The sequence below is a fragment of the Bactrocera tryoni genome, chromosome 4 (genome assembly GCF_016617805.1).
Source record: "Bactrocera tryoni isolate S06 chromosome 4, CSIRO_BtryS06_freeze2, whole genome shotgun sequence".
Classification (NCBI taxonomy): Eukaryota; Metazoa; Arthropoda; class Insecta; order Diptera; family Tephritidae; genus Bactrocera; species Bactrocera tryoni.
The window spans coordinates 1,613,846-1,641,215 of NC_052502.1; the positions used below are offsets into that span (position 1 = coordinate 1,613,846).

The following is a 27,370-nucleotide window of genomic DNA, read 5'->3' on the forward strand; positions in this document are numbered from 1 at the left end:
CTTGAAAAATTTGCCAATTAACTCGTATTACACTTACATACATAAGAGGAGAAAATTGCTACATTCTGGCGCTGTACATTGCAACACATGACCAAATAAGCACCGAATGGAAATCAATATTGCCTCGAACGTCGTGGTGATCCCTGTGGTTATAGACGGGATTAAATGCAACACAAAATATCAGGACTTGTGAGTGTGCTCTGCTTTGTGGCCAAAATAAATTGCAATCCTTTCAGACCTCTTGCAGCAAATATTTCAATTTCTATTTGAATGCGAATCGATTTTCTTTTTCAGGCGAGCGCTTTGCTTAATACGAGGTTTAGTGCATGTACAAACATGCCAGCTACATATATAGACGGACATGCTGAGCAAGGGATTACAGACACTGGCTCTTTGCCGTCTTCGTGTGTACACTGCATTTGGTCGGCCCCAAGGCAGCCGCCTACAAGAAAATAAAGCTGAATTCAGCTTCCAGAAGCTATCAATAGTTGTAATTCAATTTCGAATTCGATTAGCTGAAATAAATAAATAAACGGCAACTTAGACCGCATCAAGAGAGACAAGTGTTCGTTTACGCTCCATCGTGTGAACTTAATGGGCACAAGCGTACACACAAATATATGTACATACACCTGGTCTGGCCAACTTCAATTGCCAAGGATACTGTAATTCCTGTCCTTTGAGTTTCCTTCATTCTCCAATTAAGGATAATAGTGACATAAGATGGCTTCACAAGATATCATATATGTATGTACATACTGCTACACCAACACCACACAGTCACACACCTTGACAACATGGAAATTTCGAGCTTCATCCGGGTGACCACAATGAAACTCGATTCGCCCACAATAACATTTGCTCAAATTGCTTGTAACTGCTACTGGCGTAACGGCTAATGTTGTTGTTGGTGCTCATGGTGTGACGGTCTCTGCGGCTGTGGGCCCACTTCTGTGACGCCAGCCGCGCCGTAATCAGCGTTGCGCTGCTGAAGCTTTTTGGGTGATTATAAAAATTAATGTTTGTGGACTCATCTTTGGGCTTAAGTGACCCTTGGCCGATTTTGACGTTGCTTTTTCTTGTTCTTTCATTTTAATCTATTTCTTGCCGTCTACCTAACTGTTTGCTGTTGTTATTGTGCTTTATTTCGGTGTATGCCATTGGGACTCAACGTTCTGCCTTGCAGCATACACACGCCACCAAATACCTACACTCGTCAAAGAACCGGGTATCACTACTTTGATATCTTTGATGCCAAAGTGTGTGCTTGGTCTACATTTGAAACGAATACTCCGTATTCCATTTACCCTTCTCCTACACGCTTGTGAATTTTACTCCCAAAGATGTATTTGCTATGAAAAATGGCACTATCACATGTCTACAGAGAGAATGGGCTATCAGGGATTAACGCTCACTCACAAAGGACCCTTGCGGATTGCGCCGTTCGTTGCCGATGCAGTGCCATAGAGCTTCCGTTCGAATTAGTTACAAGTTCAAAGAGTCGACCGAGGGCAATAAAATAGTCCTGACATACATACACCCTATATGTTGTTGTATATATTTGTGGCTAGTATAACAACCAGTTCAGCTATTATAGTGTTGCAAACCGCTTTTATGTGAATTTGATTATTGAAGTATGATTTGTGGCAACCCGGGAGCTTGCCAGATTGCGACCGTGCGATCGAAGCAACGAGCAGCAATTTGACTCCCCAAAGGTTGGAATCGAGGAATGCCAGCAGCTTCTGTAATAATGTGAAAATTGCTTGGCATTTCACGAGCTCACATGTGACAGTCGCACAGAGCTATTAAACTCACAAAACCTAGAACTGTTTAAATTTTCTAGATAGAAAGGACGGACTTGAGGATGTGGTGGTTTGCTTTAAGAATTTGACAGTATCTGATGCTACAACCGTAACGACCGCTAAGGGACGTAGTAAATTATGACAATAAACGCTGAAAGAAAAATTTAGAGAGAAGCTTCTCTCATTTTCGACGGCTGATGCTCTGGCTTGTTCACATGCTCGCAGCGGTGCTTGCGTTACTAAAGTTGGTTGTTTGCACACACAATTTGAATTGCTTCAGTGCTGCACACAGATCACAGTGAACTGCCACATTGCTGCTGTTGTTTGAGTATCCAATGTTGTAGCCAGTTGTCGAAGAGCTTCGCCAACTTCTCAAATCGCATCGTTTTAAGCGTAACATATTGATTTGTGGCATGTTAAATGAACTTCGTGTAGCGATAACTCTCTCATTACCCTTAGTTTCCGTTCGTTTCTTGTTGACAACGGTTTCCATAGTAAAATGTCACGTTATGACCTTCATCGAACTTGTAGATTTGCAGTAAAAATAAGCAAATGACAAAGCCGTAAAATTTTTAGAAAAATAAAAGTCATGCAGACTCAGATTATCTTTAAGTTTATTCAACAGCAATGAGACCAGATTGTCTTTAACCTGGTGCCACTGGCGGTCAGGTAGTCCACACTTTTCCAAGAGTGTAAAATCACATTTTGGCTCTCTTTAGCTAAGACACAAAATTAAACACAATGAAAATCCATAACATATATTATGTTTTTATAGACTTGCAGCCGGTTGCTACAGAGTAAATGGTTCTGTTCATCTAACGGTTGTTTACATCAACTAATAATAATAGAATTAGAAATAAAGTTATAAATAAATGATCATGATGACGAGACAAGTTGAATTCCGACAGTCTGTCCGTCCGCCCGCCTGTCCGTCTGGGCAAGCAATAATTTGATAACTTATTATTGTTATCCGTTGGAAGCGTGTGGCATAAATCTGGAAATGCCATGTTTTTCACACGGCCAGCTATAAGTAACGTGCTCATGAGTTGGAAAACCGTCTTCTCTGTACATTTACGCACCGGAACAGAAACCAAAAAATGTTGTTTATCAAGCTGCGTTACATTGAAAAAAATTTAGAAAAATCGAAAATAGATGGTTTTTAACACAACGTAAATTCAATTTTCTTTTCATTTCAAAACACATAATTTCACGCAAGACAACGCCTGCGGGGTCAACTAGTTTTTTAATATTTTTGATTAATAATATGTCAATATGTAATATATACTGCAAAAAGTACCGCTATAAAATGTAGTCAAATATGCACAATACTTGAAAATTTTGAGTGGTAAGGTTTGCGTGGCCATGAGTGTGGTTTAATGTCGAAAATATCTGAAATTAAATTATACTACAGTAATGATTTTCGTTACTCTAACAAGCCGGCATCAATACCGCAAGTTGCAAGAGTATTAAATGTTCGATTACAACCAAACTTAAACCTTCCTTACTCTTTATTTCTTAATGTAACTTATCTAACTGAGTAAGTAAGAACTCTCTCGCCTGTTTATCAATTTGTTTATCATCTTCCTGAGTCCATCTCGTTCGTCAGTTGTCTGCAAGTACTCCCTCGTTTATTATTTCCATGGTCTCAATGGCACCGTTGCTTCCGCTTCCTCCGTTCAACCAGCTCTCAAGCTTTTCTTCTCGATTTATGATTATAATACAGCAAATTTTAGTTTCTTCCGGTTACTGAACAGAAAAACATGACAAATAACAAAAACAGCATAAACCATCGATGGATGTGCATAAGTTACCGAAAAGTTTGTTGTTTTTACAACTTTTACTGATGGCGCACGTCAAGAAACCTCAGTTTCCGCAGCGTGCTTCGTCAAGCATTCGCATATTTTGCTTTACCTCTTCCTTGCTTGACATATCCTGGTGTATGGAAGCATTGCCACGCGGATGGCTCTGATGCTGCGATTAATTTTGATTATTTTTCTGGTTGCTCTGGCTCATCCATTTTTTGTCATTGGAAGAACAGTTAGCGTACGCTGTGGCATCAGCAGCACCCGAAAGGGCGCTTGGCGTGCCATAATATTCAACGTAATTGACATTGTGAGCAATCCTGTTGTGTTTTAACCTAAAACATAAAAGACAAATGCATTCAAATTTCTGAGTATATAAATATACATGAATTTTCAACTGTCTCAATAAAAATAATATTAATTTTCAGGGTATTCAGACATTTTTGAGCTGCCCTTTTCTTGAGAGCATTGCTAGTCCAGAGCTTTGACTTTCCTCTGATGGTTATTGCCAACTCCTGCAATCCAACAGTTTATTTGTTCAAGGATTAAATTTAAAAAAAATCGCACAAAAACATATGGTGCATTCATACAAAAAAGACCATTGTACTTGGTATGGTCGGAATCATTGTATCGGTCCGGCGTTATTTAAAAAAAACGTATATTCCTCCAAATACAACTAAAGCGCTAAATTTTATATTAAGTCACCAAGTGAGCATTGATTAAAAAATTAGTAATTTTGGGCCTCACAGTCTGTCTATTATGAGGAAAAAAAATATTATTAAACTAAGTTTGCACTGAAAACAAAAAAAATCGGTAGACGATTATGCAGAGGCTTCAAACTGCAGGACCAACCAATTTAAAAAAATTTTAAAAACGTCTCCCCTAATTCTTTATAAAATAAATTTCGAAATTCACCCTACACCTCCCTAATGTAATTTTACATATTGCACGCCTTAGTTATGAATTGACGTAGAACTGTTGGGAACTCATTTCAAATGCTGCATGTGACAGCACGAGAAGCGCTGACAGCGAGCAATAAATGAATCGGCATCGTCAACGCGCCCTCAGCAATTGTTTTTGCTATTATTGCGACAGTAGCTTTAATCAAATGTCGGGAGGTGGGTCGGGCAGCACACGCTGAAGAGGCGACCAATATCCACACCCCCGTCTACTTATGCATCCAGCTCCGGCAGCGAAGAATCAAATGCTTGTTGCATGCCAAATGAATTGCGGCCACCGAAATAGTGGCTGACCTACACAGTTAGGTTTGTGCAGTAGCTACGACGCCAAGCACTCAACTCTCTTTCGTTACATATTTTTCGCACGAAATAAAGTGCAGAGCACACGACTGGCTGTGCACAGGATTGGCCACATGGCCACAAAAAAGGTCCTTCACTCTGGACGTGCTCGCATGCAAACACACATCCATTGAAGAACAGGTTTGTGTAGGCGACCTCAGTACACGCTCAAATGCGCTGTGTATATGTTCGAGTATACGCCCGTCAACGTCGCGTGGCGCTGGTGTGGCAGTATGAATGATGATGTGGAGAGTTCGAAACACTTTCTTATAAATCAATTAGGCGTGTAGGGCAGAGAAAGCGGAGGGAGCGGCAGTAGTGGCAACTGCATCAACCAACGTGAAATAGAAGCAAAATCAGCAGCTTGGCTTATGTCGATGTGGTGAGCGACCGATGCAGTTGCTCAACTAAAGCTTGACCTGTGGTGAACGACACTCAAGCTGCCACATATGAAAAGTTAGAACTGTTTGAATTGAAAAACAAAAAAAAATATTTGGTGAAAATCGACAGGTATTTAGTGTAATGGGTAGTGAAATCATTGATAAAAATTGAAATTAAACAATAAAATATTCGCAGTCCCGTGGTACCCAACGCCATCACCGGTGGTAGGGCGTATGAGTAATTATTTCTTTGAAAGCGAGAGTTTAACATGACCTCGTTGAAATCTTTAAACACTCGCTTCAATCTTTTTTCGCATTAAATGATGTAAAAAGCTCTCTATGATTTTACAAGTAAATTAAATAAAAAATTAAATTTTTATCTGCATCAACCACTTCTACATTCATTTGCATAATCCGCAAAAAGTTCCTAACATTTTTTGCGCTTTCAAGAGCACTAGCAAACACATGCAAGTAAATAAAGTATTTAAGCACTCATGCTTCGCAAATATAAGTATGTTGGGATTATTTTTTTTCGTTTTCGGGTTTTTAAATAACAGTTATGTGGCATGTGCGCAAATAATTGCATAACAAAATTTTAAAAATCACATTTGAACTCGTTGCATACTTACGTAATTAAATATGCATTTTTTATTATTTGCACAGCCCTTTGTTTTTTATTTGCTTTCAAGTATATACTTTTTATTTTTGACGTAAACCACATGTACTCTCGAACGGTGTGTTCGTTCTGTGTATTTTGTGAGGGAATTTTTCATTTTAATTTTTTACTTTTAAACACCCTCCGGAGCATTGTTTTCATTGGAATTAAGCATTCCCGAAAATATCGGTTGAATTTTCAATCGCTAAAAATCACTGATTTTCACATCACTGCATATCGGGCTTACTGCCCGCTTCCTGCAAAGACGCTGGAGAGTGTTTCGCCACACTTGCCTCTTAAGAAAATTAGATTCAGTAGAATCCTTTTTGAGAGAGAAAAATGTTGGCCATACTTTAAAGGTAACTAAGCCATGATTTGCCTACCGAGCTGGATTAAAACCAAAATACCTCACATTAAATTACCTAGTCACGTAGGAAGTGGCTTGGATCTTCTCGTCTGTCTTCTCACACTTCTAAAACGAGACGCAGGATTCAGACATTATGCGGTCCGACCACTGCATAAATGCAGAAACATAGGAACACTGACTTTTGAAAGTGAAATAAGCTTGCAGATCTTGTTGATTTCATATATGAAACCAATTTTCTAGTCACACTACTCAGAGCTCGAATGAGACTGCATCAATCCACACAAATTCATTAGTCTCAAGACAAAAACGCAGGCAAATTCATAAATTTCAAATGAGTGAGCGCATATGTATGCATACACAGACATACATATATGTACTTATATGACGACAGCTCAGAGGTCCACGGCAGATTCTATAATTCCGCATGCTCACGTACAAATACATATATGTATGTACATGTAAAGGTGGCCCTTCAGATGTGTATTCCCTCGCAAGACGGCAAGGAGATTGAAATTGATGGCAACGCTATGAATAGACGACAAATGAATAAACGAACGTCATCAAAAGCAGAAAGCACGCGTGAGAAAAAACCACAAACGTGGTGGAAAAATATGAATGTGATGAATGCGAAACTACATTTCAATGCCACCCACACCGCCTCCTCTGCCCGGCTTTGACATTCCGGCATGAATCGCCTTCCACGCTTCCACCGTGCCTCACCACTACAACTAATTAAATATTTGCCAACATTCATGGTTGAGGTTGATGACAGCGGTGTCAGCAGACCGTGCTCCTATTGCTGCTGAAGCTGACGTTTACAATGACGAATGAGAAGCTGCAGTGTATTATGATAATGCATACACTTGTATGCTTGCATACTTGTGTCAATGCGGATGTGTGTGTATGGGTAGGCGGGGGTACGTGCGCGTGCGACGGAGTTGAATCACTCGCGATGACGGTTGATTTGGTAATGTTAAATGTGCTCAATCCTTCACATATTCCATTATGGCACCTCTGCCGTTCCGCAGCCCCGTTTTCGCTTCTATTCAATCGTCGGCGTCAGCGTCGGTGCCAGTCATGTCATTGTCACTGTCACTATCACAAATGGCTGGTATTCCGCGGACGGTGCAGAAACGGTTGCGCTAAGTGAAATGTCCCCGCGCTGAATGCAAACGAGCTGACAGAAATAGATCAGAGGAGCACATGAAAAGGTCATAAGAAAGTTATGGCATGGAGCTGAGGACTATTGGTGACATTTTTTCCATTTGCTGCCGCCAAGTAGTGGAGGAGGCGCAACAGCCAGTAACTCAATTGTCATACTCTCAAAGCTGCAAGCGGGCGCACTTTATGCAACGGAAGGTGGAGAGAGATGGGTTCGACGTAGCACCTCGACGACCTTGAATATGTCAACATACACTGAGAATATAGACATCCAGCACACGGCGTAAAATTTGTATGTAAATATTTATTCACTTTGAGTATGATTGCAGTTATTGGATTACTCACGCCAAATGACGTTTGACGTGCGAATACCCTTCCTTCCCTTGAAAACCCTTCCTGTGTTCGATGACAAATGTCGGTATTTTTTGAAACGCTTACATGGCTTTGGCTGAGATGAATTTGTGTAAGTTTCTCTTCTTACCAGTTGTCTGCACAATACTCTGAATGATGAAGGCTGAGTCCATTATAAGTGTACGATTATGATGAAGAGTGTTTGACTAAACACCATTTGATTAATTGACATTTTAAGAAAGCCCCGAGAACAACCTTAATATCCTTATAAGTATATGAAGTAGGATGAATCCAATTCAATGCCTTCAATAGCACGTGGCACTGAGATTTCGCATACGAGGAATCAGCTTTCTGCCATTACTTCAGCAATACTCGCAGTGCCACGATTACAGCAAGTGCGTCCATGTCGCAGGGTAAGTCCAAATGGCAACAACTTGGGAATACGTACAGCTGTCAGCACTCGCGATACGGATACACATACAACCATAGAGAAACCATAAAGCGCAGTTTTAGTGGCACAAAGAGGAAAGTAGTTGCAAAAACACTGAAGGAAATAAAAAGGAAAAACAAAACCATAAAAATCAAAGATAACACACTCCATAAAGGAGGAGGCATGCCAACGCTTTGAGTGCGGTTCATTGAGTGCAGAGCAAACATTTTCATACTCTTCTGTGGTTTGACAGTCGACCGCTTTTTCGCTTTGGACTGACTTACTGACTGCTCGATGCTTTGATAAGAGCGAGTAGAGTGCATATGCAGGAGAATATGCTTACATGTGGCATGACCACACCCGTGGCGTACAACTTCATTGTCTTGTTGCTCCCTCTCCTCCTCCTTTTCTCCCTACATTTCATCTGGCATTTATGTCTTTCAACAATTTCACTGACTCTGCCCTTTTTCCAAAGTCCTTTACTCCCCCACATTTAACTTTGCGCTGATTTGGCAGCCTACTTCTCGGTATATCTATCAAGACATGTCTGTGTGTAGCCTGAATCGCTTGTTTGTTAGTTGCCAGAATATATGTCTTTCCATGCTGCTTTGCGCGCTCAAGATTGGAACGAGTATCGACATTGACTAAGGCGAGCGCAAATGTTTGAGTTGGCTTCCGCAGGATAAAAGTCAAATACAAGAAGTTTTTGCCATTCCTTAGCACGGCAACTCCGATGTCCATGCCCTCACTTTCCTTTCGCATGATTTTCGAACGTTGATGCTTCCGAATTTCTATTCGCTGCCGTGTGCGCGTGGCAACCTATGCTAAGTGGGCTTTCATCGGCAGGCTTAGTTGATGCCTTTCACTCGCCGCTTTACTTACTCAATCCAATGGAGGGGTTAATCGCCACAAAACGCTATACACACATTAGTTCTAGGCACGCACTGACCCACGCTTTAGTTACTTGGAGCATGTGGCGGCTGTTATGCAGCCCCGATTTGTTCGCGATAATAAGGTAAACTTCAAGTTTTTAAAAATTCTCGTATTTTTGGCAAACTGGCTTAAAACCACCAACACATTTTGATCCGGAAGTGTACTTGTTTCATTGCATCCTTCCTTCCTATTTGTGGACTACGCGTTCTTAGTAGGACCCTGCGCACAATAAACCCTTTCCGTCTTCCAAATATATTTAGGGCAATATTCGGAATGTCCTACACACTCCCTTCTATACAAATGGTGCTTTTATTGGTACGTATAAATTGCAGCAGCATCTCAAATGGCCAAATGAATAAACAAAACAGTATTTTCTTCACTCCAGCTTTTCTGAGTGAGAGTCAGCCGTTAACGCTTCTAAAGGATCAATTACCACCTCCGGTGGCCCTCTGCATCTATGCATTTAATTAAAACTTTGAATATAAGAATTTTTCAAAAAATTTAAAAAAACAGTCCCCTCCTTCAGAGCATTCGCTTATGATTCGCTTATTGCTATCTTTATGCAAAATAAACAAAAACTTACAAGCATGTGGGTCCACATCCCTCCAGCAAATCGCCAGCGGCTTTCATATGAACTCCATTAATTATGTATACACACATAACCAAACATAACAACATGGTTGGGATATTCGAACTTCGGCCAACAATTCTTCTCAATTTCACCCCCAAAAGTAAAAGTTTTTGTTTGTTTTCAAATAGTTTCACTCGCCTTAGATTCGAGATATTTCAATAAAACTTTGCTTAGCTTTATTATAAAGCCATTAGCCAGAAATCAAGCATTCTTGGACAGCGATAGGCGGAGAGCATTGCATAAATCAAAAAGTAAAATGTGGAGCTCTGCAAAGTTTTAGTTGGATTACCGAACGGCAGTGGGTTGGCGCGCCAGTGCGTCTTGACCATGGCCGCCATACTTTGCAAAGTCTTTCCAGTTAACTGCCCTGCGTTAATCACCTTCCCTCACCTCTCCTCGGCGTCTTCCACACTGAAATACATATAAATTTGGTATGTGCGTTAATAGTGGATAAAATCATGCTTGGTTTAACAAATTTGTTTACGTTTACAAGAATTAAAGATGCACAGCTTTTATATTCATTTGTTCGAGGTTTAACCCTCTAACGAGGTGCGACCAAAATAATTATTTAGGTATTAAATCTATCACTGAATGTATGTGTATTTCTGTGGTATATTAAACGTCGTATTTCACTTGATTTCTGAGCCGACAGCACGAGCACCGAGAAACAAGTATTTTGTAGTCTTTTCAGAAAGAACTATAACTTTAACGACAGTTTGGGTGAAATTTTGAAAGTTTCTTAGAGCAAAGTAATTATGCATTTATTTCCAATTGAAATGAAAAAGGTGAAGCTGAAACTCAGATATAGAGATCCTTGCGCAGATCCTACTGATTAATGACTTTTTAATAAGTTTTTATTTGTATTAAGCTCTAAAAATTATAATTTCCTTAAAAGTACATGTTATTAATAATATACCAGAAATTTGCAGTTTCTTAATTTTTACTATTTACTTCAAGGCAAAAATTAAAGGTTAATTTCAAAGCAACCCTGAGTTCTGGAAAACTTTTGCATTTTCATTAAGCGTCTTAGCCGCAGCAAGCACTCCGACGCCTCGCTTCTTTTACTACATCACTTAGTGAGCACCAACAAACAATCGCCGCCCACCGCCATCCATATTTGTTCGCAACAAGCACTTCGGAGGCATAATGAGCGGCACTTGAGCACAAAATGAGATATTAGCATAATCCGTAATTCACAATCCGCTTTCGGCCCCCGCTTACGCACCAACACCGTCCCCCCTCCCCCGCCAAGGATAACAACGGACAAAGGCGCGCCATTTCCACTCAAAGGCGCACTGTTGATTATTCCGCTGCTGCTACCCGGGCGGAGCGATTGCTCATTAATGCCAGCAAACATAAACAGCAAATAACTCGTAATAAGTTTCGCTTCAACTTTTTTGGAGTCGCACGCTCCCATTCAGGCAAACCTACCGCAAGTATAGATATACGTTTATTAATATGAAGGTTCTATGAGTGTGAGAGCATGTGTGGCCGCCACTTTGTATAAGTATGTGCCCTTTATCAAGAGCTTGCTGTTTAGTCAGTAGACAGCTTGTTAGATGTCAAAGCGTGTTTTTAAGTGCTAAAATATGGGCGCAGCTTTAGGTCACGTCGCCCTCGGACTCGCAGCGGTTGTCGAGTCCAAAACTGGACAGGCATGATTGTGGAAGACCGATGTGCTTTGAATAGCTGACCACAGTACAGACATACAACAGCAAAACGCCCATTACAATCGCAAAGAAAGGGGGCAAAAGAAACGAGAAAAAATACTATAAAGTGAAATAAAGGTCCACAGCCGACTTTATTGTACTAAAAGGCATAATAATGAGTTCGATATTGTCTCATTTTGCAAATGGACCGCCAAGCATAATCACTCACGTTTTCATCCATTATGCTGTGCCTCACAAACACTGGCAGAAACATTATCTCTCTAAAAAAGCAACCTGCTCCTTACGGAATCGCATAGTGGGCTCATTTGTAAAAAGAACAAAGAGAATTCAGTAACTTAGCGAATCGAAGAGGAATTAGAAGTAGAGAAAAGCAGCAATTTGATTTCGATGAATGTATGCTCACAAAAATAGAGAAAGGATTCAGTGTGAGGTCCAGATCACTGCCCTGCAAGTGAGGAAAAATCTGTAGTCACACAGAAGACCGTAACCCGCTTAGAGTGGGATTCTACCAAAACAAATAAAAGAGTTGATAAGAAGAACAACTTTATAAAGTGTCTCTTGCCTTTCCATGTGGAGTATCTGTCTAGCTCAGTATTTTACTGCGCCGGTCAATCAGAAACTTCTTTATCTTTTCACCTAAGTATTAGGGAACTGACTATATCTAAAGATAGATCAGAACACTTCGCAACCACCGATTAATAAATTTCTAAAATATGCATTATAATAAGATATTTCAATAGGATCAGTTGCCTGTCTTAAGTGAGTTCACTAATCGCAATCCTTGTCCGAGCTTTAGATACAAAAACAAAACTCCTTTGATCGCTGCAGATTGCCTCCTTTAAGCTTTGTACCAGTCTCAAAAGGAGAACATGGTTATTTAGTCGCGCCCGAATTAATTTATTTTATTCATTATCAACTCCTCGTATTTGGAGGAAACTATAATATTATGTAATATTTCGCACTTTCCTCTGTAGTTAGTATATAAATTTGAGGTGAATTCAAAGTTGCCCACTGTAAAGACAGAGAAGCGCCACTTTATTGGAATATCATCAGCATAATATTGTCAAAGCTGAGTGTCATTATCAAAGCAGATTTCAGGCAACTTCCGCCACTACTGCCAGCCGTCATTCCACCCTCCCTCGCCGGTAAAAATACTCGTGCAAAACCAGAAACAACAACGATGCAGTAACAGTAAAACATTGATACAACAATCGTGCAACGATTGAGTAACGGCACACCACGATGGCGCCATTGTATCGGGTGTTCGAAATTGCTTGTGAAATTTGGCAGACCATCAATATTTGCTCGACAGGGACACAAGTTTATTGCTTTTATGTGATTCGCGTTTCTAATGTGCGAAGCGAAAGCTACACTTCGCTACTCTATGGTACACAGTAAATAGACCACGAAGTGCTTGGCGCCAAGGAGGTGGGTTAAGGACGAGGAAAAAAAACAAGCTAGCGCGAGCACTGACAGCGAAGTTAATAGATAAATCTGGGCGACGCCATTAAAAGTGACAGAAGTGAGTGGAGGGAGATAGAAAAATAACGGAATTGATGACGACCGGAGTACGATGGCTGCACAAGCGACAGCGCGTATGAAGTCAATAACGAAAAATAACCAATGCAAAGTTTGAGGGAAATAAAAAGTACGCTCGAAAATAAAATAAATGTAGTGAAATAATGAAACAGTGCCGCATACATATTTACACGCGATTTTTCTTTGTTTGCATTACTTCTTCATTTCATGCGCGCACTTCCCGCCAACAGAAGAGTCGCCATTCTGAGCATCGCCAGCGTCATCGTCGCGGTTGCCATCGGGAGTAAAGATGTGGCAAAAAATTAAACTGCAAATATTTGCTGAAATTAATATTACGCATATGCCTGAGTTGCCGCGCTGCCACAACCATCAGCGCATACATGTTCCGCAGTTAGCAGTGCTGTGAGCTCGCACCACTAAGTCGAAAAAATACAAAAGTAGTGTAGTTTTGGTGGACTTTCAGCTTTGGTTTGCTTTTCGCTTCATGGCGATAAGTGCTTTCATCTACTTTTATGAGAATTTCCGCAGAATATTAAAAGTATTTAGTGCACAAGCGAAGACAAATTTCAAAATACATGCAAACCATCAGAAACTATATGTTTTTAACTGGAATATGTGTGCATGTTTTTTAAAGCAATTAATTTAAACTGACAACTAAGTCTTCTAGGCGAATACGTAATATTCGCGAAATTCTAAAATTTATTCGGAGGAGAGACAAAAGAGCACTTCCTTCTTTTTGATAAAAGCAAAACTGAGACAATTTTATGTAACTCGCTATATGCTACATATATTACATACTCCCACGTTTTACCTCTTTCAAAAAAAGGGATCTTACAATATCATCTAGAGAGAAAACTTAATATATTTAATATATCAATGTTGATTTTAAAATCAAAACAATGGCAAATAATACAAATATATTCCTAAAGCTATTCAAAAAGTGTTTCAGACTTTTCAGTTGTAATCCAGGTCCACAGAATACGTTGTTCATTTATATTAAAATGGCTTTCCATCGGAAAGCTATTAATCTCTTAATTTATTATTTCGAAGTATTTTAGTCTTATATAATTTCATATTTGCTCAGCTTTACTTCAAATGAAGCCATTTAAGCCCCTCTCCCTCTGAAATGCAGAGAGGTTCCCTGCAGGGTAGCGGGTAGAGCGTTCATATCGCCGGGGGGTGCGGTTCGAAGCAGCCCAAAAGTATGCAATAATAAAACACTTTTGCATACACTTTCCTACATACATTTTTATGTAATAATTTCATTGCGCTGTCTTGAATGTCAGCGGCGGATTTTGCAAGTAGTAACAAGAATAATAACAACAACAACGTTGGCAACAATGTCTGCAATGTCTTGGCAGAAAAACAAACGAGCCGAGCGCACCACAGAGCCAGCACCGAGCGAATCCTCATGTTTAGAAATGTTGCCAAATAAAGGCGACATAATTAATTTCCATAAAAAACACATATGCATGCAAATATTTACGAGCAAAAACAGCGACGTACCACAGCAGTAATTTGTATGCATATGAGCCTTCCACACACACACATGCAACGGCGTACACGAGCAGCACACTCTACACGCTGTTGGTGTTTTGGACAAGATGAAACGAGAAAAAAGTAAACTTAAATGGGAAAAACTACAAGCATGAATTTGTGATATCTTTTTGTGTGAGTCTGGACAGACCTGAGGAATGAAGAGATAATGAGTAAAGTGTGCAGAAAGGACAGGCGTGGATTAAGTGCTTCCGAGAGAATTACACATGCATTACACACACACAAATAGCCGATGAAATAAAAACATTCCAGAATTCATTTAATAAGACACTGGTGCTGAGCAATGAATAATGAATGCGATTAATGAGATCCTACTTGTAAAAGTGATTGCAAATATAATTACGAGAACACAAAAGTAAAGAAGAAAATTGAACAATATCAGCTTTAAATCTCTCACAGATGAGTATACCAAATATCGCCTCCAGCAGAGGCCTGGTAAAAGGGGCCAAAAGCCTAATGAAATAATATCAAGTCGAAGAAATCGATATAAATCCATATCTGTATTTATAACTGTTAATATGTTTATATACATTTTGTTTGCGGTACTTTTTTTGATTCCAATAGTCTGCTTTGAAGCAAATACTAAAGCTTACCATATTTCAAAGGGAAACCTATCGCTCAGTTAGCATATAATTCAAGCTTGGAAATCAATAAATCTTCTTGAAATACCATGAAATACTAGAACTATGGATAAAATTACGTCTCAAAGCAAAACTTTCCTAGCTTACACAGATTCAACAACTAGTTCTGATAAATTTAAATATTATATGGTTATATGTAAAAATTCAATAAAATTAAAAATAGGAACGATAATTTAAAACATGCATAGAGCAAAGCTTCAGAAATTAACACAGATGGCTAGATGTAGGATATTGACAATAGCCTAAAGTCAGATGTGCGGAAAAACAAACAACACAGTTGAAAGGTCCGCAAGCCTCTCATGCCCTACTTTGACTAGCAAAACTTCGAGCGTTAATCTCATGAGGCGCATACCCTCATTTACGGAATTTGCAGGCGCATTTGACTAATACCCGTAAATTTCATTTATCATCTGTCGTCCAGTCTACCGCCCCGTGTCACAGCAACAGCAAAATACATGTTTTACCTCTCGCAGCCACAAACAATTTCACTTGCTCGGAAAGAAGCAAAGCCATTGACATTTTGGGTTGGAAAAGAGAAGCTCGAGCGCTTGCATCCTTCCTCTAACATAGATATGTATGTATATCTCTCATAATGTAGATACACGCTTAATATATTGTATATGTGAGAAAACATGCCTCAAGAAAACATAGCAGATACATTCGTCAACGATAACGAACAGCACAAACATTTATGTGTGGCAGAGAATCAAATACAACAACAGCAGCACTCGACTTTGAAAGGCAGCCAAAGAAGGTGCGCATATGGGGCAAATGCAAATATCCGGTGATAGAAGTCATTCGTCATAAGCAGTACATTGTATGTATACATGCTTATATTTGTACATATGTATCTACTTACACATATGAACACTCTAATGCACAAGCAGATGCTATATGTAAACCACACACATTTTCGGAAGGCTTGTGAACACCTTTTTGTTTGAAATGTTGAGACACTTTTGATGGATGGACCCATGTTTGCAAATACAATTGTAATGTCTTTCAACCATGTACATACGGATATACGAGTACATAAATATATACACACATATAAAATATGCATTTAAGTGCTCACAAACACAGCTATGTTAATTTTTCCCACTGTCGAGATTTGTGGTATAGTTTGAAAAAATTTCCAATCTTTATTGTTTGATAGAAACCAATTTCGATTTGAATAAAGCTTAATTAATAAATAGAAAAATATTTTATGGAGATCTTTATACTGATTTTGATCGGCCTGCTTGTATGGCACATATCCGTGATGGTCAAATTTGTTTTTTATCTTGTAATATAAAGAAGTTTTCCATACAAGCACTTAATTTGTATCAATATCAACGGCTCCGACAAAGAAGCACCCTTTTATACATATATAAACTGATATTTTTTTAAGTTACAAATTAGGGAAGATTCACTTCCTCGATTCCATCTATCAGCAGTTCCATAAAAACATTAATATTTTTGAAACTTATAATCTCAAGTTCTTGCAGTGGCCTTTACTTACTGCTTTATTACCTCAAAAAATGTCCTCACTTCGATACAAAAAATATATAAATGCACACATACACAAATATTCACAAATACACATGATTACACACTAAATATCGTAAGGAGCTTACGCGCAGCTACTTGGCTCACTCTCCTGCTTTCGTTCGCTTTGCTCATTTCCCTTTTCAACATCCAAATTGCTTTCATTGATTCTATCGTCGTCTTCTTTTTGCTCTTCGAAATCGATAACCCCAGCCAGCTTCTGCGACATCATATCACTCACGCACTTTCTATACTCGTCCATCTCGCCAAAGCACTTGGACATTTGCTGGACATTTTCGTCCAAGCATTGCTTGATGCGCATGGATAGTAGGCGGCACGGGTTGTGCGTCAGGCTGTGCAGAACCTTGTGAGATGCGCGGCAAACGTTTTCGAACTGCTGTTCAACTTGCTCCGGAGTGCTGGGCGTAGAAAAGAGAAATCAATAAAGATATAGTTAGACTCAACATCGAACCTTCGTGCACGCTGGACCTACAGGTTTTGTATATCTTCGACCGCCTTTAGCACTGAAGCGTCTTTGGTCAAAGGTTTCAAATAGAAACTGGAATCCTTTTTCTTGCTCGGCCATACTTTACTGTACAAGTTGCCCATCATTTGGAAATAGCGCTGTGCTCGAGCTTTTCCTGCCAACGATGCTTCTGCAGCGCTTTTCCTGATCCTCTAAATATCGGAATGGATCACCCCTCCGTTAAGCGACCAAGCCTAGGATACTTGAAATCCTCTCGCAGAAAGACAGTCTGATTTTCCAATAAAAATGTAACAAATTGTAGGAGAATTTTGAATTTTGTTATTTTATTATTGTTGATTTTCATTTCTACTTCAGAGGTATGCTACTCGAATGTGACACGGCAGCTCAAGTGTGGCAAGGCCGACTTTTGTCTTATGAAACTGGAAGTATACATTCCCGCCGCCTCTAGCAAAACCTCAACATAATGACACAATTCAGGGGGAAATACACCGCTGGGGCACAAACTTGCTTTTCTCTTTGAGCGAGTTTGTTTACAGACGCGGTGGCGTTTGTTTTGGTGTGTACTTAACGACACAAGCATATAGTGCAAGTAAATTCGCATGTGTGCTGTTAGTGTGTTTGCTTATGTTCGCCGCTTAAAGGTGTGTAAATATTTATTTTTGCCTGGTTTCACCATAATTTGCTGTCAAATTTGAATATCGCCTAATTGCGTACATTTCGGCAGACATAACGAGCAAATAAGCCAACCAGCTGCCACTGATGCTCCCGCCTTGACACAGCGAAAAAACGCACCTGATTGTCTTATAGCTGGAACAGCGAAATACGCTGCTCCCTTCCTCAGTTGCCGTCCGTAGCGAGCAAAATGTGTCAAAAGTTGAGCCCGTAGAAATCAGCCATCTTTGTATATGTTTTCATTTCAACAATGTTGCCATTGCTCAATATGCATATATTGTTTTTGTACACATCTAAGTTTTCAATTACAATTTCTAATAATATAAAATATGAAAACTGAAAACTGAAATCAAACTATTAAAAATAGTTTATATATTTATAAATAATAGCATTTGACTCTGATATTGAGTTAGTTTAAAAAAATTTCAAACATATTGAAGACAATTTTTATAATTACTACAGTATATCAAGACGGTAACCCTGTCGTATCAGCTGATTTGGGCTACGGTTTTGCGAAATTCGCTGTTTACGCTCTTAGAGTTTCTCTGCCAAGGCGTTGCCCTTATCCGTTGGCTGCTCGAACAGCTCGTAAATTTTATTTTTTAGGCCGCTCAACCGGTTATGGCATACTTCATTTCCCGGGTGACTGGCGCGGGAATGGAGGCCGGCGAAGTGCTCAGTTTCATTAACATTTGTATAGCTCTGAAATTATGTGCACTATATTAAAAAAATTTCATCTTTTCTATTTTGAGCTTCGAACTCGTTACTTTTTATTTATATGAAAATGTTTCTGAAACGCCCTACGAGGCGAGTTGGCGGCTAACTTCGACTCATTAAAGCCCATCGAAATCGATTCAAAATCTGCGCAAACTGTTTGTACAAGTCATTAGTGTTCAACAACAACAAGGTCTGCTAAGAAATAAGCCCTTGTATAAATAATTGCGTTATTGAACGTATGTATGCGTATCTACATCTATATGTAAGATTATGTGCATATGTACATATGTGAGTTTTATGAGAAGCGGTTGGGCAAGAAATTAATTTCGAAATGTCATTAATTTTGTAAGTTAAACGCCTTTTATGCTGCTTCTTCACATTTTGACATTTACACTCGCGTCATACAGCCCCTCCCGAGCTCAATATGTAGATATATTTGGGAAGTCATGCTGACATCTGATAATGTAAAGGATTATACAATTCTGCCTTCACGTACATATAATAAACCGGAGGCTTTTCAGCTTTATTTCAACACAGGCAGGACTCAAAGGATAATTAAGAGATGATTACAAGCAAAAACCTTTGGGTTTCGTTTGGGATTTACTATTTCTTGCAGGCATCATATTTGTGTGTTTCTATTTTCTCGTGTATGACTGCGCCGTTATTTTCTGCTTCATGGAGAAAATCATGAATTTGATCGGCTTATGATGACGTTAACTGCACTGAGTACATGAGTCAACGTTCTCGCCATTAGCTCCTTCACAGCCAATTCTTCAGTATCTCTCAATTTCGTCAAATAAAATTTTATTTTCTCTTTTTTAGGTTGCTCACTCAAAGCATCTTGATTTAATACGTGTAAAAAAGGTGGAATGTACAAGTTGGGGCAGATTTTAAAACTTAATACTATCACAAATCCTAAGCACTTTTCGAGATTTAAGCACATTGATATAGTTCCTTTAAAGCTGAGCAGTTGGACCGACGGATGAATAGACAGATTTATGGAAATCAACGATTGCAATGAACCATAGGTAAGCCTAGACGATAACACTCTCTGCAATCAAAAAAAAATATAACTTCACTCAAACACATTCCTCAAATCAGTTTCCGGCTCTAATTTCCGAAAATCTATTCTTAATTCTTTTAATGTGTATGTTCTGTTAGTTTATTTTGAATTGTTTTCTGATTGGGTAGTCGAAAAAGCCTTTTCGTATTTTGTCAATAGATGTCCTTGCAGTCGTATATCTCCAGTGCTACCAATCACACTGTGTCATACCATATAGTGTTGGAAAGTTAAGATTTTAAGCAAAGATTAAATTGGGGGAAGTTGAAAAAAAGTTCCAGCTGTTCAAAAATGAGTGAAACTCATGAAGAAATCTGCTATATTTTGAAATTTTTATATAAAAAAGGGAAGAATGCCACGCAAGCCACCAATGAAATTTGTGAAGTTTACGGAAGCGATGCTGTACCAGTTCCTGCAGCACAACAATGATTCACTCGCTTCCTTGCTGGAAATTTCAAAATTTCGATTTACACTGATGGAATAATGTCTTTAGCGGAAAAATAGCAAAAAAAGGTCGACCAAAACACGGAAAGACTTTTTCGACTAACCAATATTATAATTTTACAAAATTGAGTCGATCGTCGTTTATTAACGCTTTTTTATGAAATAGCTACTGCATGTATGCTGTCATAAAATATGTTTTTTTACGAGTACTACATCTTTTATGGGGCTTGTTTAGTAGACATGAACCAATTAGCCATTTCCAAGTAAAATTCGCATTTGTAAAAAATCTAAGTGAAACTTGGCATCGGCATTGCTGTAGCTTTTCTAAAGATCTTTACATTCTGTCAGATTGCAATGTCATTTGGCTCCACGGTTGTTTTTATTGTCAAGAGAGAGTTAAGTTGTTTTTATTTATTTATTTTGTTGACCATTATAACTATTTAAAACATTACAATATCCTTGACCTGAAAAGGCCCGAGGCAGGGAGGTAAAGAAAAAGTTGTGGAGAATTACAAAAATGCGTCCCTTGTTGGCAATCGCGTTGGCAACGTCGGCTGTCAGCCGTCAATGGGCAGGCGTCCAGTGGAACAGAGTGGCCAGGCGGAGCCAACGAAGCAAGCGACGCAAGTGAGGTGTGCCACGGCAAAGCCACAGGCAATTAATGCAATTATCGCTGTTGCAGCAGCAGCCATTGCGTGGCAACCGCAGGTGGTGCATTTACTACATAAGAGGCAGCAATAAAAAAATATAAAAAATTAATTAAAAACAAAAGCAAAACAAATTTAAGCATGACCAGGAAAATGAAGTTAAAATGTGGGCCACGTTGAAGGCAAAATATTGCGAACAACCGACGCTTCACTAAAGGCAAGGAAAGCGAGAACGTATGCATGTGTGCGTACGTACGCTTTCTGGACACGTGCGGAACCGAGCCTCATATTTTATTTAAGTCCAGCGAAACGCTTCGAGCAAAAATCCCAAGTAAACAAGAAGATATGTCATTATAACATTGCATTTACGCTTGCGTATGTGTGTATGTGTAATTGTAAAATCATGTGGCATGATATCCCGGCAAGAGAAAACATTTATTGTGCTTTTATTGCATTTGAGTTGCCAATTTGTGCGCTTAATTACCGCTTTTGAAGGCAGCAACTGACAGCTTTAAGCGAGCAGGCTCATTCTCAGTATCGGCCCTTGTTATTGTTGCCTGTTCGTACAATTACCAGCCATTTAATGTCCGCCCGGCGCTGATAATGCAAACCTTGTTCGCTTTCTTTCGAAGAATGTTCGCCCACTGCACCACACAGTGCAATTATACATCGATTTGGATGGTTCCAATGTCGCACTAAAAAATTTAAGATTTTTCGCAAATTTACTTACCGCGTTATATCGATATAATTACTACCAGATATTCCGGCTTCCCCCCGAAACATCAATAGTTGAAAGATATTCTAAAGAGAGTCACCAACTATTAAAGCAACTTTATAAACTCACGTATTGTTGCACGTTCGCGAAGCCGGCGATTGTTATGCAAATTTTTGTTTTTCAGACAACATTTTACGGCCGGCCCTCCCATCACTTCCCCATTGCCTGCGTATGTGAATTTATTTTTACAACACATTCGCGTATGCAAATGGTACGGTTATATGTGTGATAAGCTACCCAAAATGGAAATGAAATGATAAAACTCATGTGAAGGATGGGGTACAGTTGTGCGGTTTATTGCTCAAAAGCAGAACTCTTCGGCATCAGATATCACGGCAGAGAGAAAAACAAGCTCGTAAATAACGAAGATTCATAGCAGCGGCAAAAACAACGAGAGAAAACTCAACTGCCCCAGCCCCACACTCGGCCGGGAGGAAGCGTTTTATTGAACTATTGCAGCTCCAAAATGCCGCACACATTGTACTCTGTTAGCCCATTCAAACATAAAAATAAATAAAAACCTCTACTCTCTGTTTGCATAAAAACCGTCACCTTTTTCTATAAATAAAAAGGTCGTTTCTACATTATTTCTGCCGAATAGCTAAATCACAAGACAAACTCCCAAATGAAGCCGCTTAAGAACCCCGAAAGTTGCGAAAATGATTAATTGCTAGTAACCTTGCGAAACCTCTTCGCAATGTCCAACACATAAAATAATAATAGGAAAGCCTACAGTCCATGAAAAAGCAACAACGAGCAAAAATCCGGCTCCGCTCAAAAGTTCGTTGACGAGCTGTCAAATGGGCCTAGACAATGGCGCAACTTTTTCGACTTTCTGATTCCATACCATAGCTCACAGCCGCAACTTTGCTCCTATTACAAACACAAGCACTCAACTAAATAACCTGTGAGTCTGTTGCCTATGCGGGCGACCACGAACCTGTCAAAATTGAAAATACGATATCTGCAGCCACGAAGGCAGCAGCAACAAGAGTTGAAGCAAGTTCTAGTAAACAAAAGCCTCACAAGTCTTCTGTTTACATTGTGTTTAGCCAACAAAGGCAATTCCTCCTCTTTCCTTTATCGTGTACAAAACAAAGAATTTGCAAAAGAATAAAGTAACACAAACAAAGTTTGAAAGATTCTAATAATCTCAGTCGGGGAGGAAACCTATTCAATTAATGTTAATCGATTTTTATTTATAAATGTCTTCAATGCAATTTCATATTTTTTGGCTATTGAAGAATTTGAATTTGGTGTTTAACAACGAATTTACTGTTGACTGTATTGTTGCAGACCCATTTACAGTTATATAGTTTAAAAATAAACAAAAACGCACCCTATATACAAATATCTACGACAATTAAGGCCTACAATTTCTCTTACCGATATAAGAGTGTACAGCTGCTGGCGTATGCCGATGATATTGATATCATTGGCCTCAACACCCGCGCCGTTAGTTCTACTTTCTCCAGACTGAATGAGGAAGCAAAGCAAATCGGTCTGTTGGTGAACGAGGGCAAAACGAAATATCTCCTGTCAATAAACAAACAGTCGTCGCACTCGCGACTAGGCACCCACGTCACTGTTGACAGTCATAACTTCGAAATCCAAGGCAGGATAAGTAGGCAATTGAGAAGTAAAGTCCTCTCTCGACGAACAAAAACCAAACCCTACAAGTCACTCATTATTCCCGTCCTGCTATATGGTGTAGAGGTATGGACGATGACAACATCTGATGGGTCGATGTTACGAGTTTTCGAGAGAAACTTTCTGCGAAAGACTTATGGTCCTTTGCGCATTGGTCACGGCGAATATCGCATTCGATGGAACGATGAGCTGTATGAGATATACGAAGACATTGACATAGTTCAGCGAATTAAAAGACAGCGGCTACGCTGGCTAAGTCATGTTGTCCGAATGGACGAAAACCTTCCAGCTCTGAAAGTATTCAACGCAGTACCCGTAAGGGGAAGCAGAGGAAGAGGAAGACCTTCATTCCATTGGAAAGACCAGGTGGAGAAGAACCTGGCTTCGGTTGGAATCTGCAATTGGCGGCACGTAATGCGTGAGTGGTGTCTACGTCAGTAAAGAAGAAAAAAAACCCAAGACAAGTAGGTACATGTTGCTAAGCGACTTCCGAAAAAATCTCGCATAAAGTCCTTCAGATCTAATAGTAGTTTTTGTTAGGAAAGAGTTATCTTAGTATTTTGATATGGTACCAACTTTCGAAAATATCATGCAAGTCGGATCGTAAGTTGATTTCGGGTAACAATTTGACTCTGACACTACTCATTCCAACTTGACGCCTGCAATTCTCCCCCAAGTGGTCAAATGTACAAACAATCAAGATACTAAAACAAGAAGTTCTTTCAGTTTATACTTTAGATGACAATCAGTTTTGGAACAGTGTTACCATAAATTCAATATTGAAAGCCCATCTGCCCATGAGGTTAATTAAATCATTGAAATGCGTTCAACTCTTTTAGCCAAATTGAATATGTTGCAACCAAACATTTGTAGCTAAGGTATCTTAAAGGAGTATAAATGGTTCCGCTTTATTAATGTACGTATAGTATTTACTTACAAGTATATGGGCTTATTTGCACTCCCATTCTTGCATTGAATTTAGGAGCGAGTAAGTGTTATTATTTAATTCGTTTTTATTTGCGAATTTGCTCTCTGTGCGCTACATACAAACAGCCCAACATCCACAGTAAACGTCCCGCACTTAAGAGGATAAATGTACAAGTATTGCGTTAATAAAATGCGTGAGACTGAGCGACAAACCTGTAGTGGTCTTGACAAAACATCGAAATATTCGCCATTTGCCTCTGCAATCGCAACAAGAACGCGATAGAAAGCTAACTAGCGGCACGGCGAAGGTCACTCTGCTGGCTAGAATGAGGTCAGTTACACACAATCGGAAAAAAGGGACGGGGGCAAGAAATTAAGCGAATTGTCCACTTTGGCTGAGCTTTAGCATTTCAGTATTGTTCTTACGCTTGTGCAGTTACTTCGGGCGACATCCGCTTGGAGTGCGAATTGAAGTTGAAATTGCTTGCCCTAAGGTCGAGGGCAGCGGCGAGCCGGCTAGAGGGGGGTCTTCGTTAGTAAGTAATTGTGCAATTTGGGCAAATGAAAAATAAATGAAGACAAAATTGGAGTTCTCCGGAATTATTTGCAACTGCTGCAAAGACCGCACAACTCAGAAAATTAAATTGCATAAACAATGCGAGTAGAATGGCTTGCCTTGGAGTTAACTAAAGATGGCGTACCACCGAAATGTTGTTGTGGGGGCATGCGAGGCGCAATCTATTTACTATTAATTAGGGATGCAGTTACACACTTCGTGCCACAAACACATCTCGTTGATTATGCAAATACTTCTGAGCCAACACATACATGCGCACGCCCTCTTTTATTTATTTGTCCGCAACGCTTTGTTTCTGTTGCAATTAAATAATGCGCTATTAATTCGCTGTCACACTTCAATGCCACTCAACTAACTCAACATGACGTTTATCGAACAAAAGTGTTTAACGAGGTTAAAAAATTGTGTCAATAAGTTTTCAGCTTTCAATACAATTAAATAAAATGCTGCAAATGATCAACGAGCTTTCATGGAATCCGTTTTCACACACACCGAGAGTAACCACATACCATATGTGTATATATGTGTGTGAGTATTGACATAAGTTTCATATTGCACAACGGCAAAAGGGCCTTCAACAACGGCGGATTTATTGCTCTCAATGGATGATTGTTTTCCGAGCATAAATGGATACAAAAATAGTTATCGAAACTTTATCGAGTGGACATATAAGTACACCTTTTACAAAAGCATACGCGAACAAGCAAATTTATTGTCTAAAGGATTACAAAAAGGCCAATGCAATATCTTTGTATCCACATTAAATGCGGACATATTTAAAAATTAAGGGACGCCCTTGAAAAGGCCTAATTTGCGTGACTAAACAAAACTAAACTAATGAAAATAGGCATTAACCCAACTTTTACTATTTGCTTATGCTAATAATAAAAAAAACTGTCTTGCAACATGTTGCTACAGAGTATGAAAGTTCTGTTCACCGAACGGCTCTGTGTACCACCTAAAACTAATCGAGATAGATACTGTTTGCCTATCCGTCAGTCCGACCGTGCATGTTGTAACTTGAGTAAAAATAGAGAAATATTGGTGACACTTGGTATGCGAGTTCTTAGTACAAAAACAAAATGACAAATTCATAGATGGGTGTAATCGGACCACTGCCACGCCCACAAAACGTCATTAACTGAAAGCCTATAAAGTGCTATAACTAAGCGCTATAAATTAAGATATTAGACCAATATTGGGCACAGGTGATCGCAGTGGCAAAAAGCATCTGTGGGAAAAAAATTTGAAGAAGTGGGCGTGGTCCCGCAATCTAATAAGTTTAAAGCAGATATCTTCCAAACCACTAAAGCTACAACAACCAAATGCAAATAGTATAAGAACTTACACCGACGGATGAAAACGGTACAGTAAAAATGTACTAAAAGCGCGATAAATCAGTAAATAAATACGACTGAAACATTAAATTTACCCCCGATATGGTATGAGAGAACTTTATAGGAGTCGAAGTCAAAATTGGACGATGGGCGTGCAACCGCCCACTTTTAGGTGAAATCACATATTTCGGCAAACTATGTCAACCAAATTTGGTACGTGAGATTTTCCTCACATTTTTATGCTGGGTCTACAGTGCTTATAGTTGAGTTCTAGAATCTATCGAACAATGTGTGAGATATGTAATTGAAATTCAAAGATAATCCTTTCCTGATCGTAGTATAACTGTATATCAAAACTGAGATGATTCTAGTTAATAGCTCCTTTTACCCACTATATTCTTTATTGCTTAGATTGGATAGAATTGGGTGAACAACAAGCCTTATGAACTTGAAGGTACTTTCTTGGCACTAAACCCTACTTAAAGTTTCAAAGAGTATGAAATGTTCGTTTATGGCCGATTGGTTTTTATACTATTTTGGTTGGGAAATATTAAAAGCATATTTAAACACAAGCATTAAGTCGAGGGCCTCCAGAGACAAATTGGTAAAAATAATTGCTTGTAATATGTATATATAGAATTATCGTGTATGTTTCGATCCTTATAGACAGCTCAAAGTTTTCTAAAATCCTGTTGTCGAGCTAATATAAGATAATCATGGGGTTAGTCGCAACTTCTGGTATCAAATTTGTAGCCACAATCGCTTTTGACTTATGCAATTCCGTATCGCATGTTAATATATGTGGGAATGAAACGATATGGCAGCACAGAAAAGCCAGAAGAAGAAGAAGAAGAAGAAGATGAGCAACGCGAGGTGAAGGTGTACGACGTGCGGCAAGATTGAGCAGAAGTAGCTTTAATATACTTATAAATCTATAAATCGTTTTGCTTTGTATTTATAAATCGTTTAACTTTGTATACTTAAATAATGTTTTTTAATAAACCACATCAGTAATTTGTCAGTATAACTAATCTTGCCCACAAATTTGGGGGCTCAACCTAAAAGTAATATACGTGTGTAATTGCGTGATTGGATTTTTCAAGATGGCGAATCTACAAAGCTTTGATAAAGTACGTGAAAATATACGACGAATGCGCAAGGAAGCCATTAACGCATTGCATAGATTTATTTTCGAAGACGAAGGTGATAGACGAAACAGACAGAGGCTGCGCGAATTCGAAGGTTTTAATTACGACGAGCATGACGACGAGTATGCGCAAAAGTCCGCATACATTGCATCAAATTATCGGCAGCAGAATTGATTTCCATATGC

The 27,370-nt window shown here is 39.2% G+C and overlaps 1 protein-coding gene and 1 long non-coding RNA gene across 3 annotated transcripts in view; both read right to left on the reverse strand.

Annotated features, from left to right (window-relative positions):
- Positions 1–3,098: 3,098 nt before the first annotated feature.
- LOC120775948 overlaps positions 3,099–27,370 on the reverse strand; it is an 85,655-nt gene continuing 61,383 nt past the window's right edge. Inside the window, exons 1-3 of one of the 2 annotated variants that reach the window (XR_005705365.1) lie at positions 6,360–6,538; positions 3,614–3,939; positions 3,099–3,548 (exon numbers count right to left, since the gene is read on the reverse strand). This is a non-coding gene — a long non-coding RNA (uncharacterized LOC120775948). Of the gene's footprint in view, positions 3,549–3,613; positions 3,940–6,359; positions 6,539–27,370 lie in introns of those variants that run through there. The other variant, XR_005705366.1, reaches the window with a different exon arrangement.
- On the reverse strand, positions 16,699–17,581 carry LOC120775947. The gene is made up of 2 exons (XM_040106357.1): positions 17,238–17,581; positions 16,699–17,163 (listed from the first exon to the last, which is right to left on the reverse strand). Exons 1-2 carry the CDS (start codon positions 17,354–17,356, stop codon positions 16,830–16,832), a joined length of 453 nt encoding a protein of 150 aa, XP_039962291.1. The 5' UTR covers positions 17,357–17,581; the 3' UTR covers positions 16,699–16,829.

What these genes read in the sequence shown, in the direction of transcription:
- LOC120775947 (XM_040106357.1), bottom strand. Translation starts at nt 17,356, where the DNA reads ATGATGGGCAACTTGTACAGTAAAGTATGGCCGAGCAAGAAAAAGGAT. An exon ending in GTCGAAGATATACAAAACCT is followed by an intron (nt 17,164 to 17,237) that starts GTAGGTCCAGCG and finishes TTCTACGCCCAG; the next exon opens with CACTCCGGAGCAAGTTGAAC.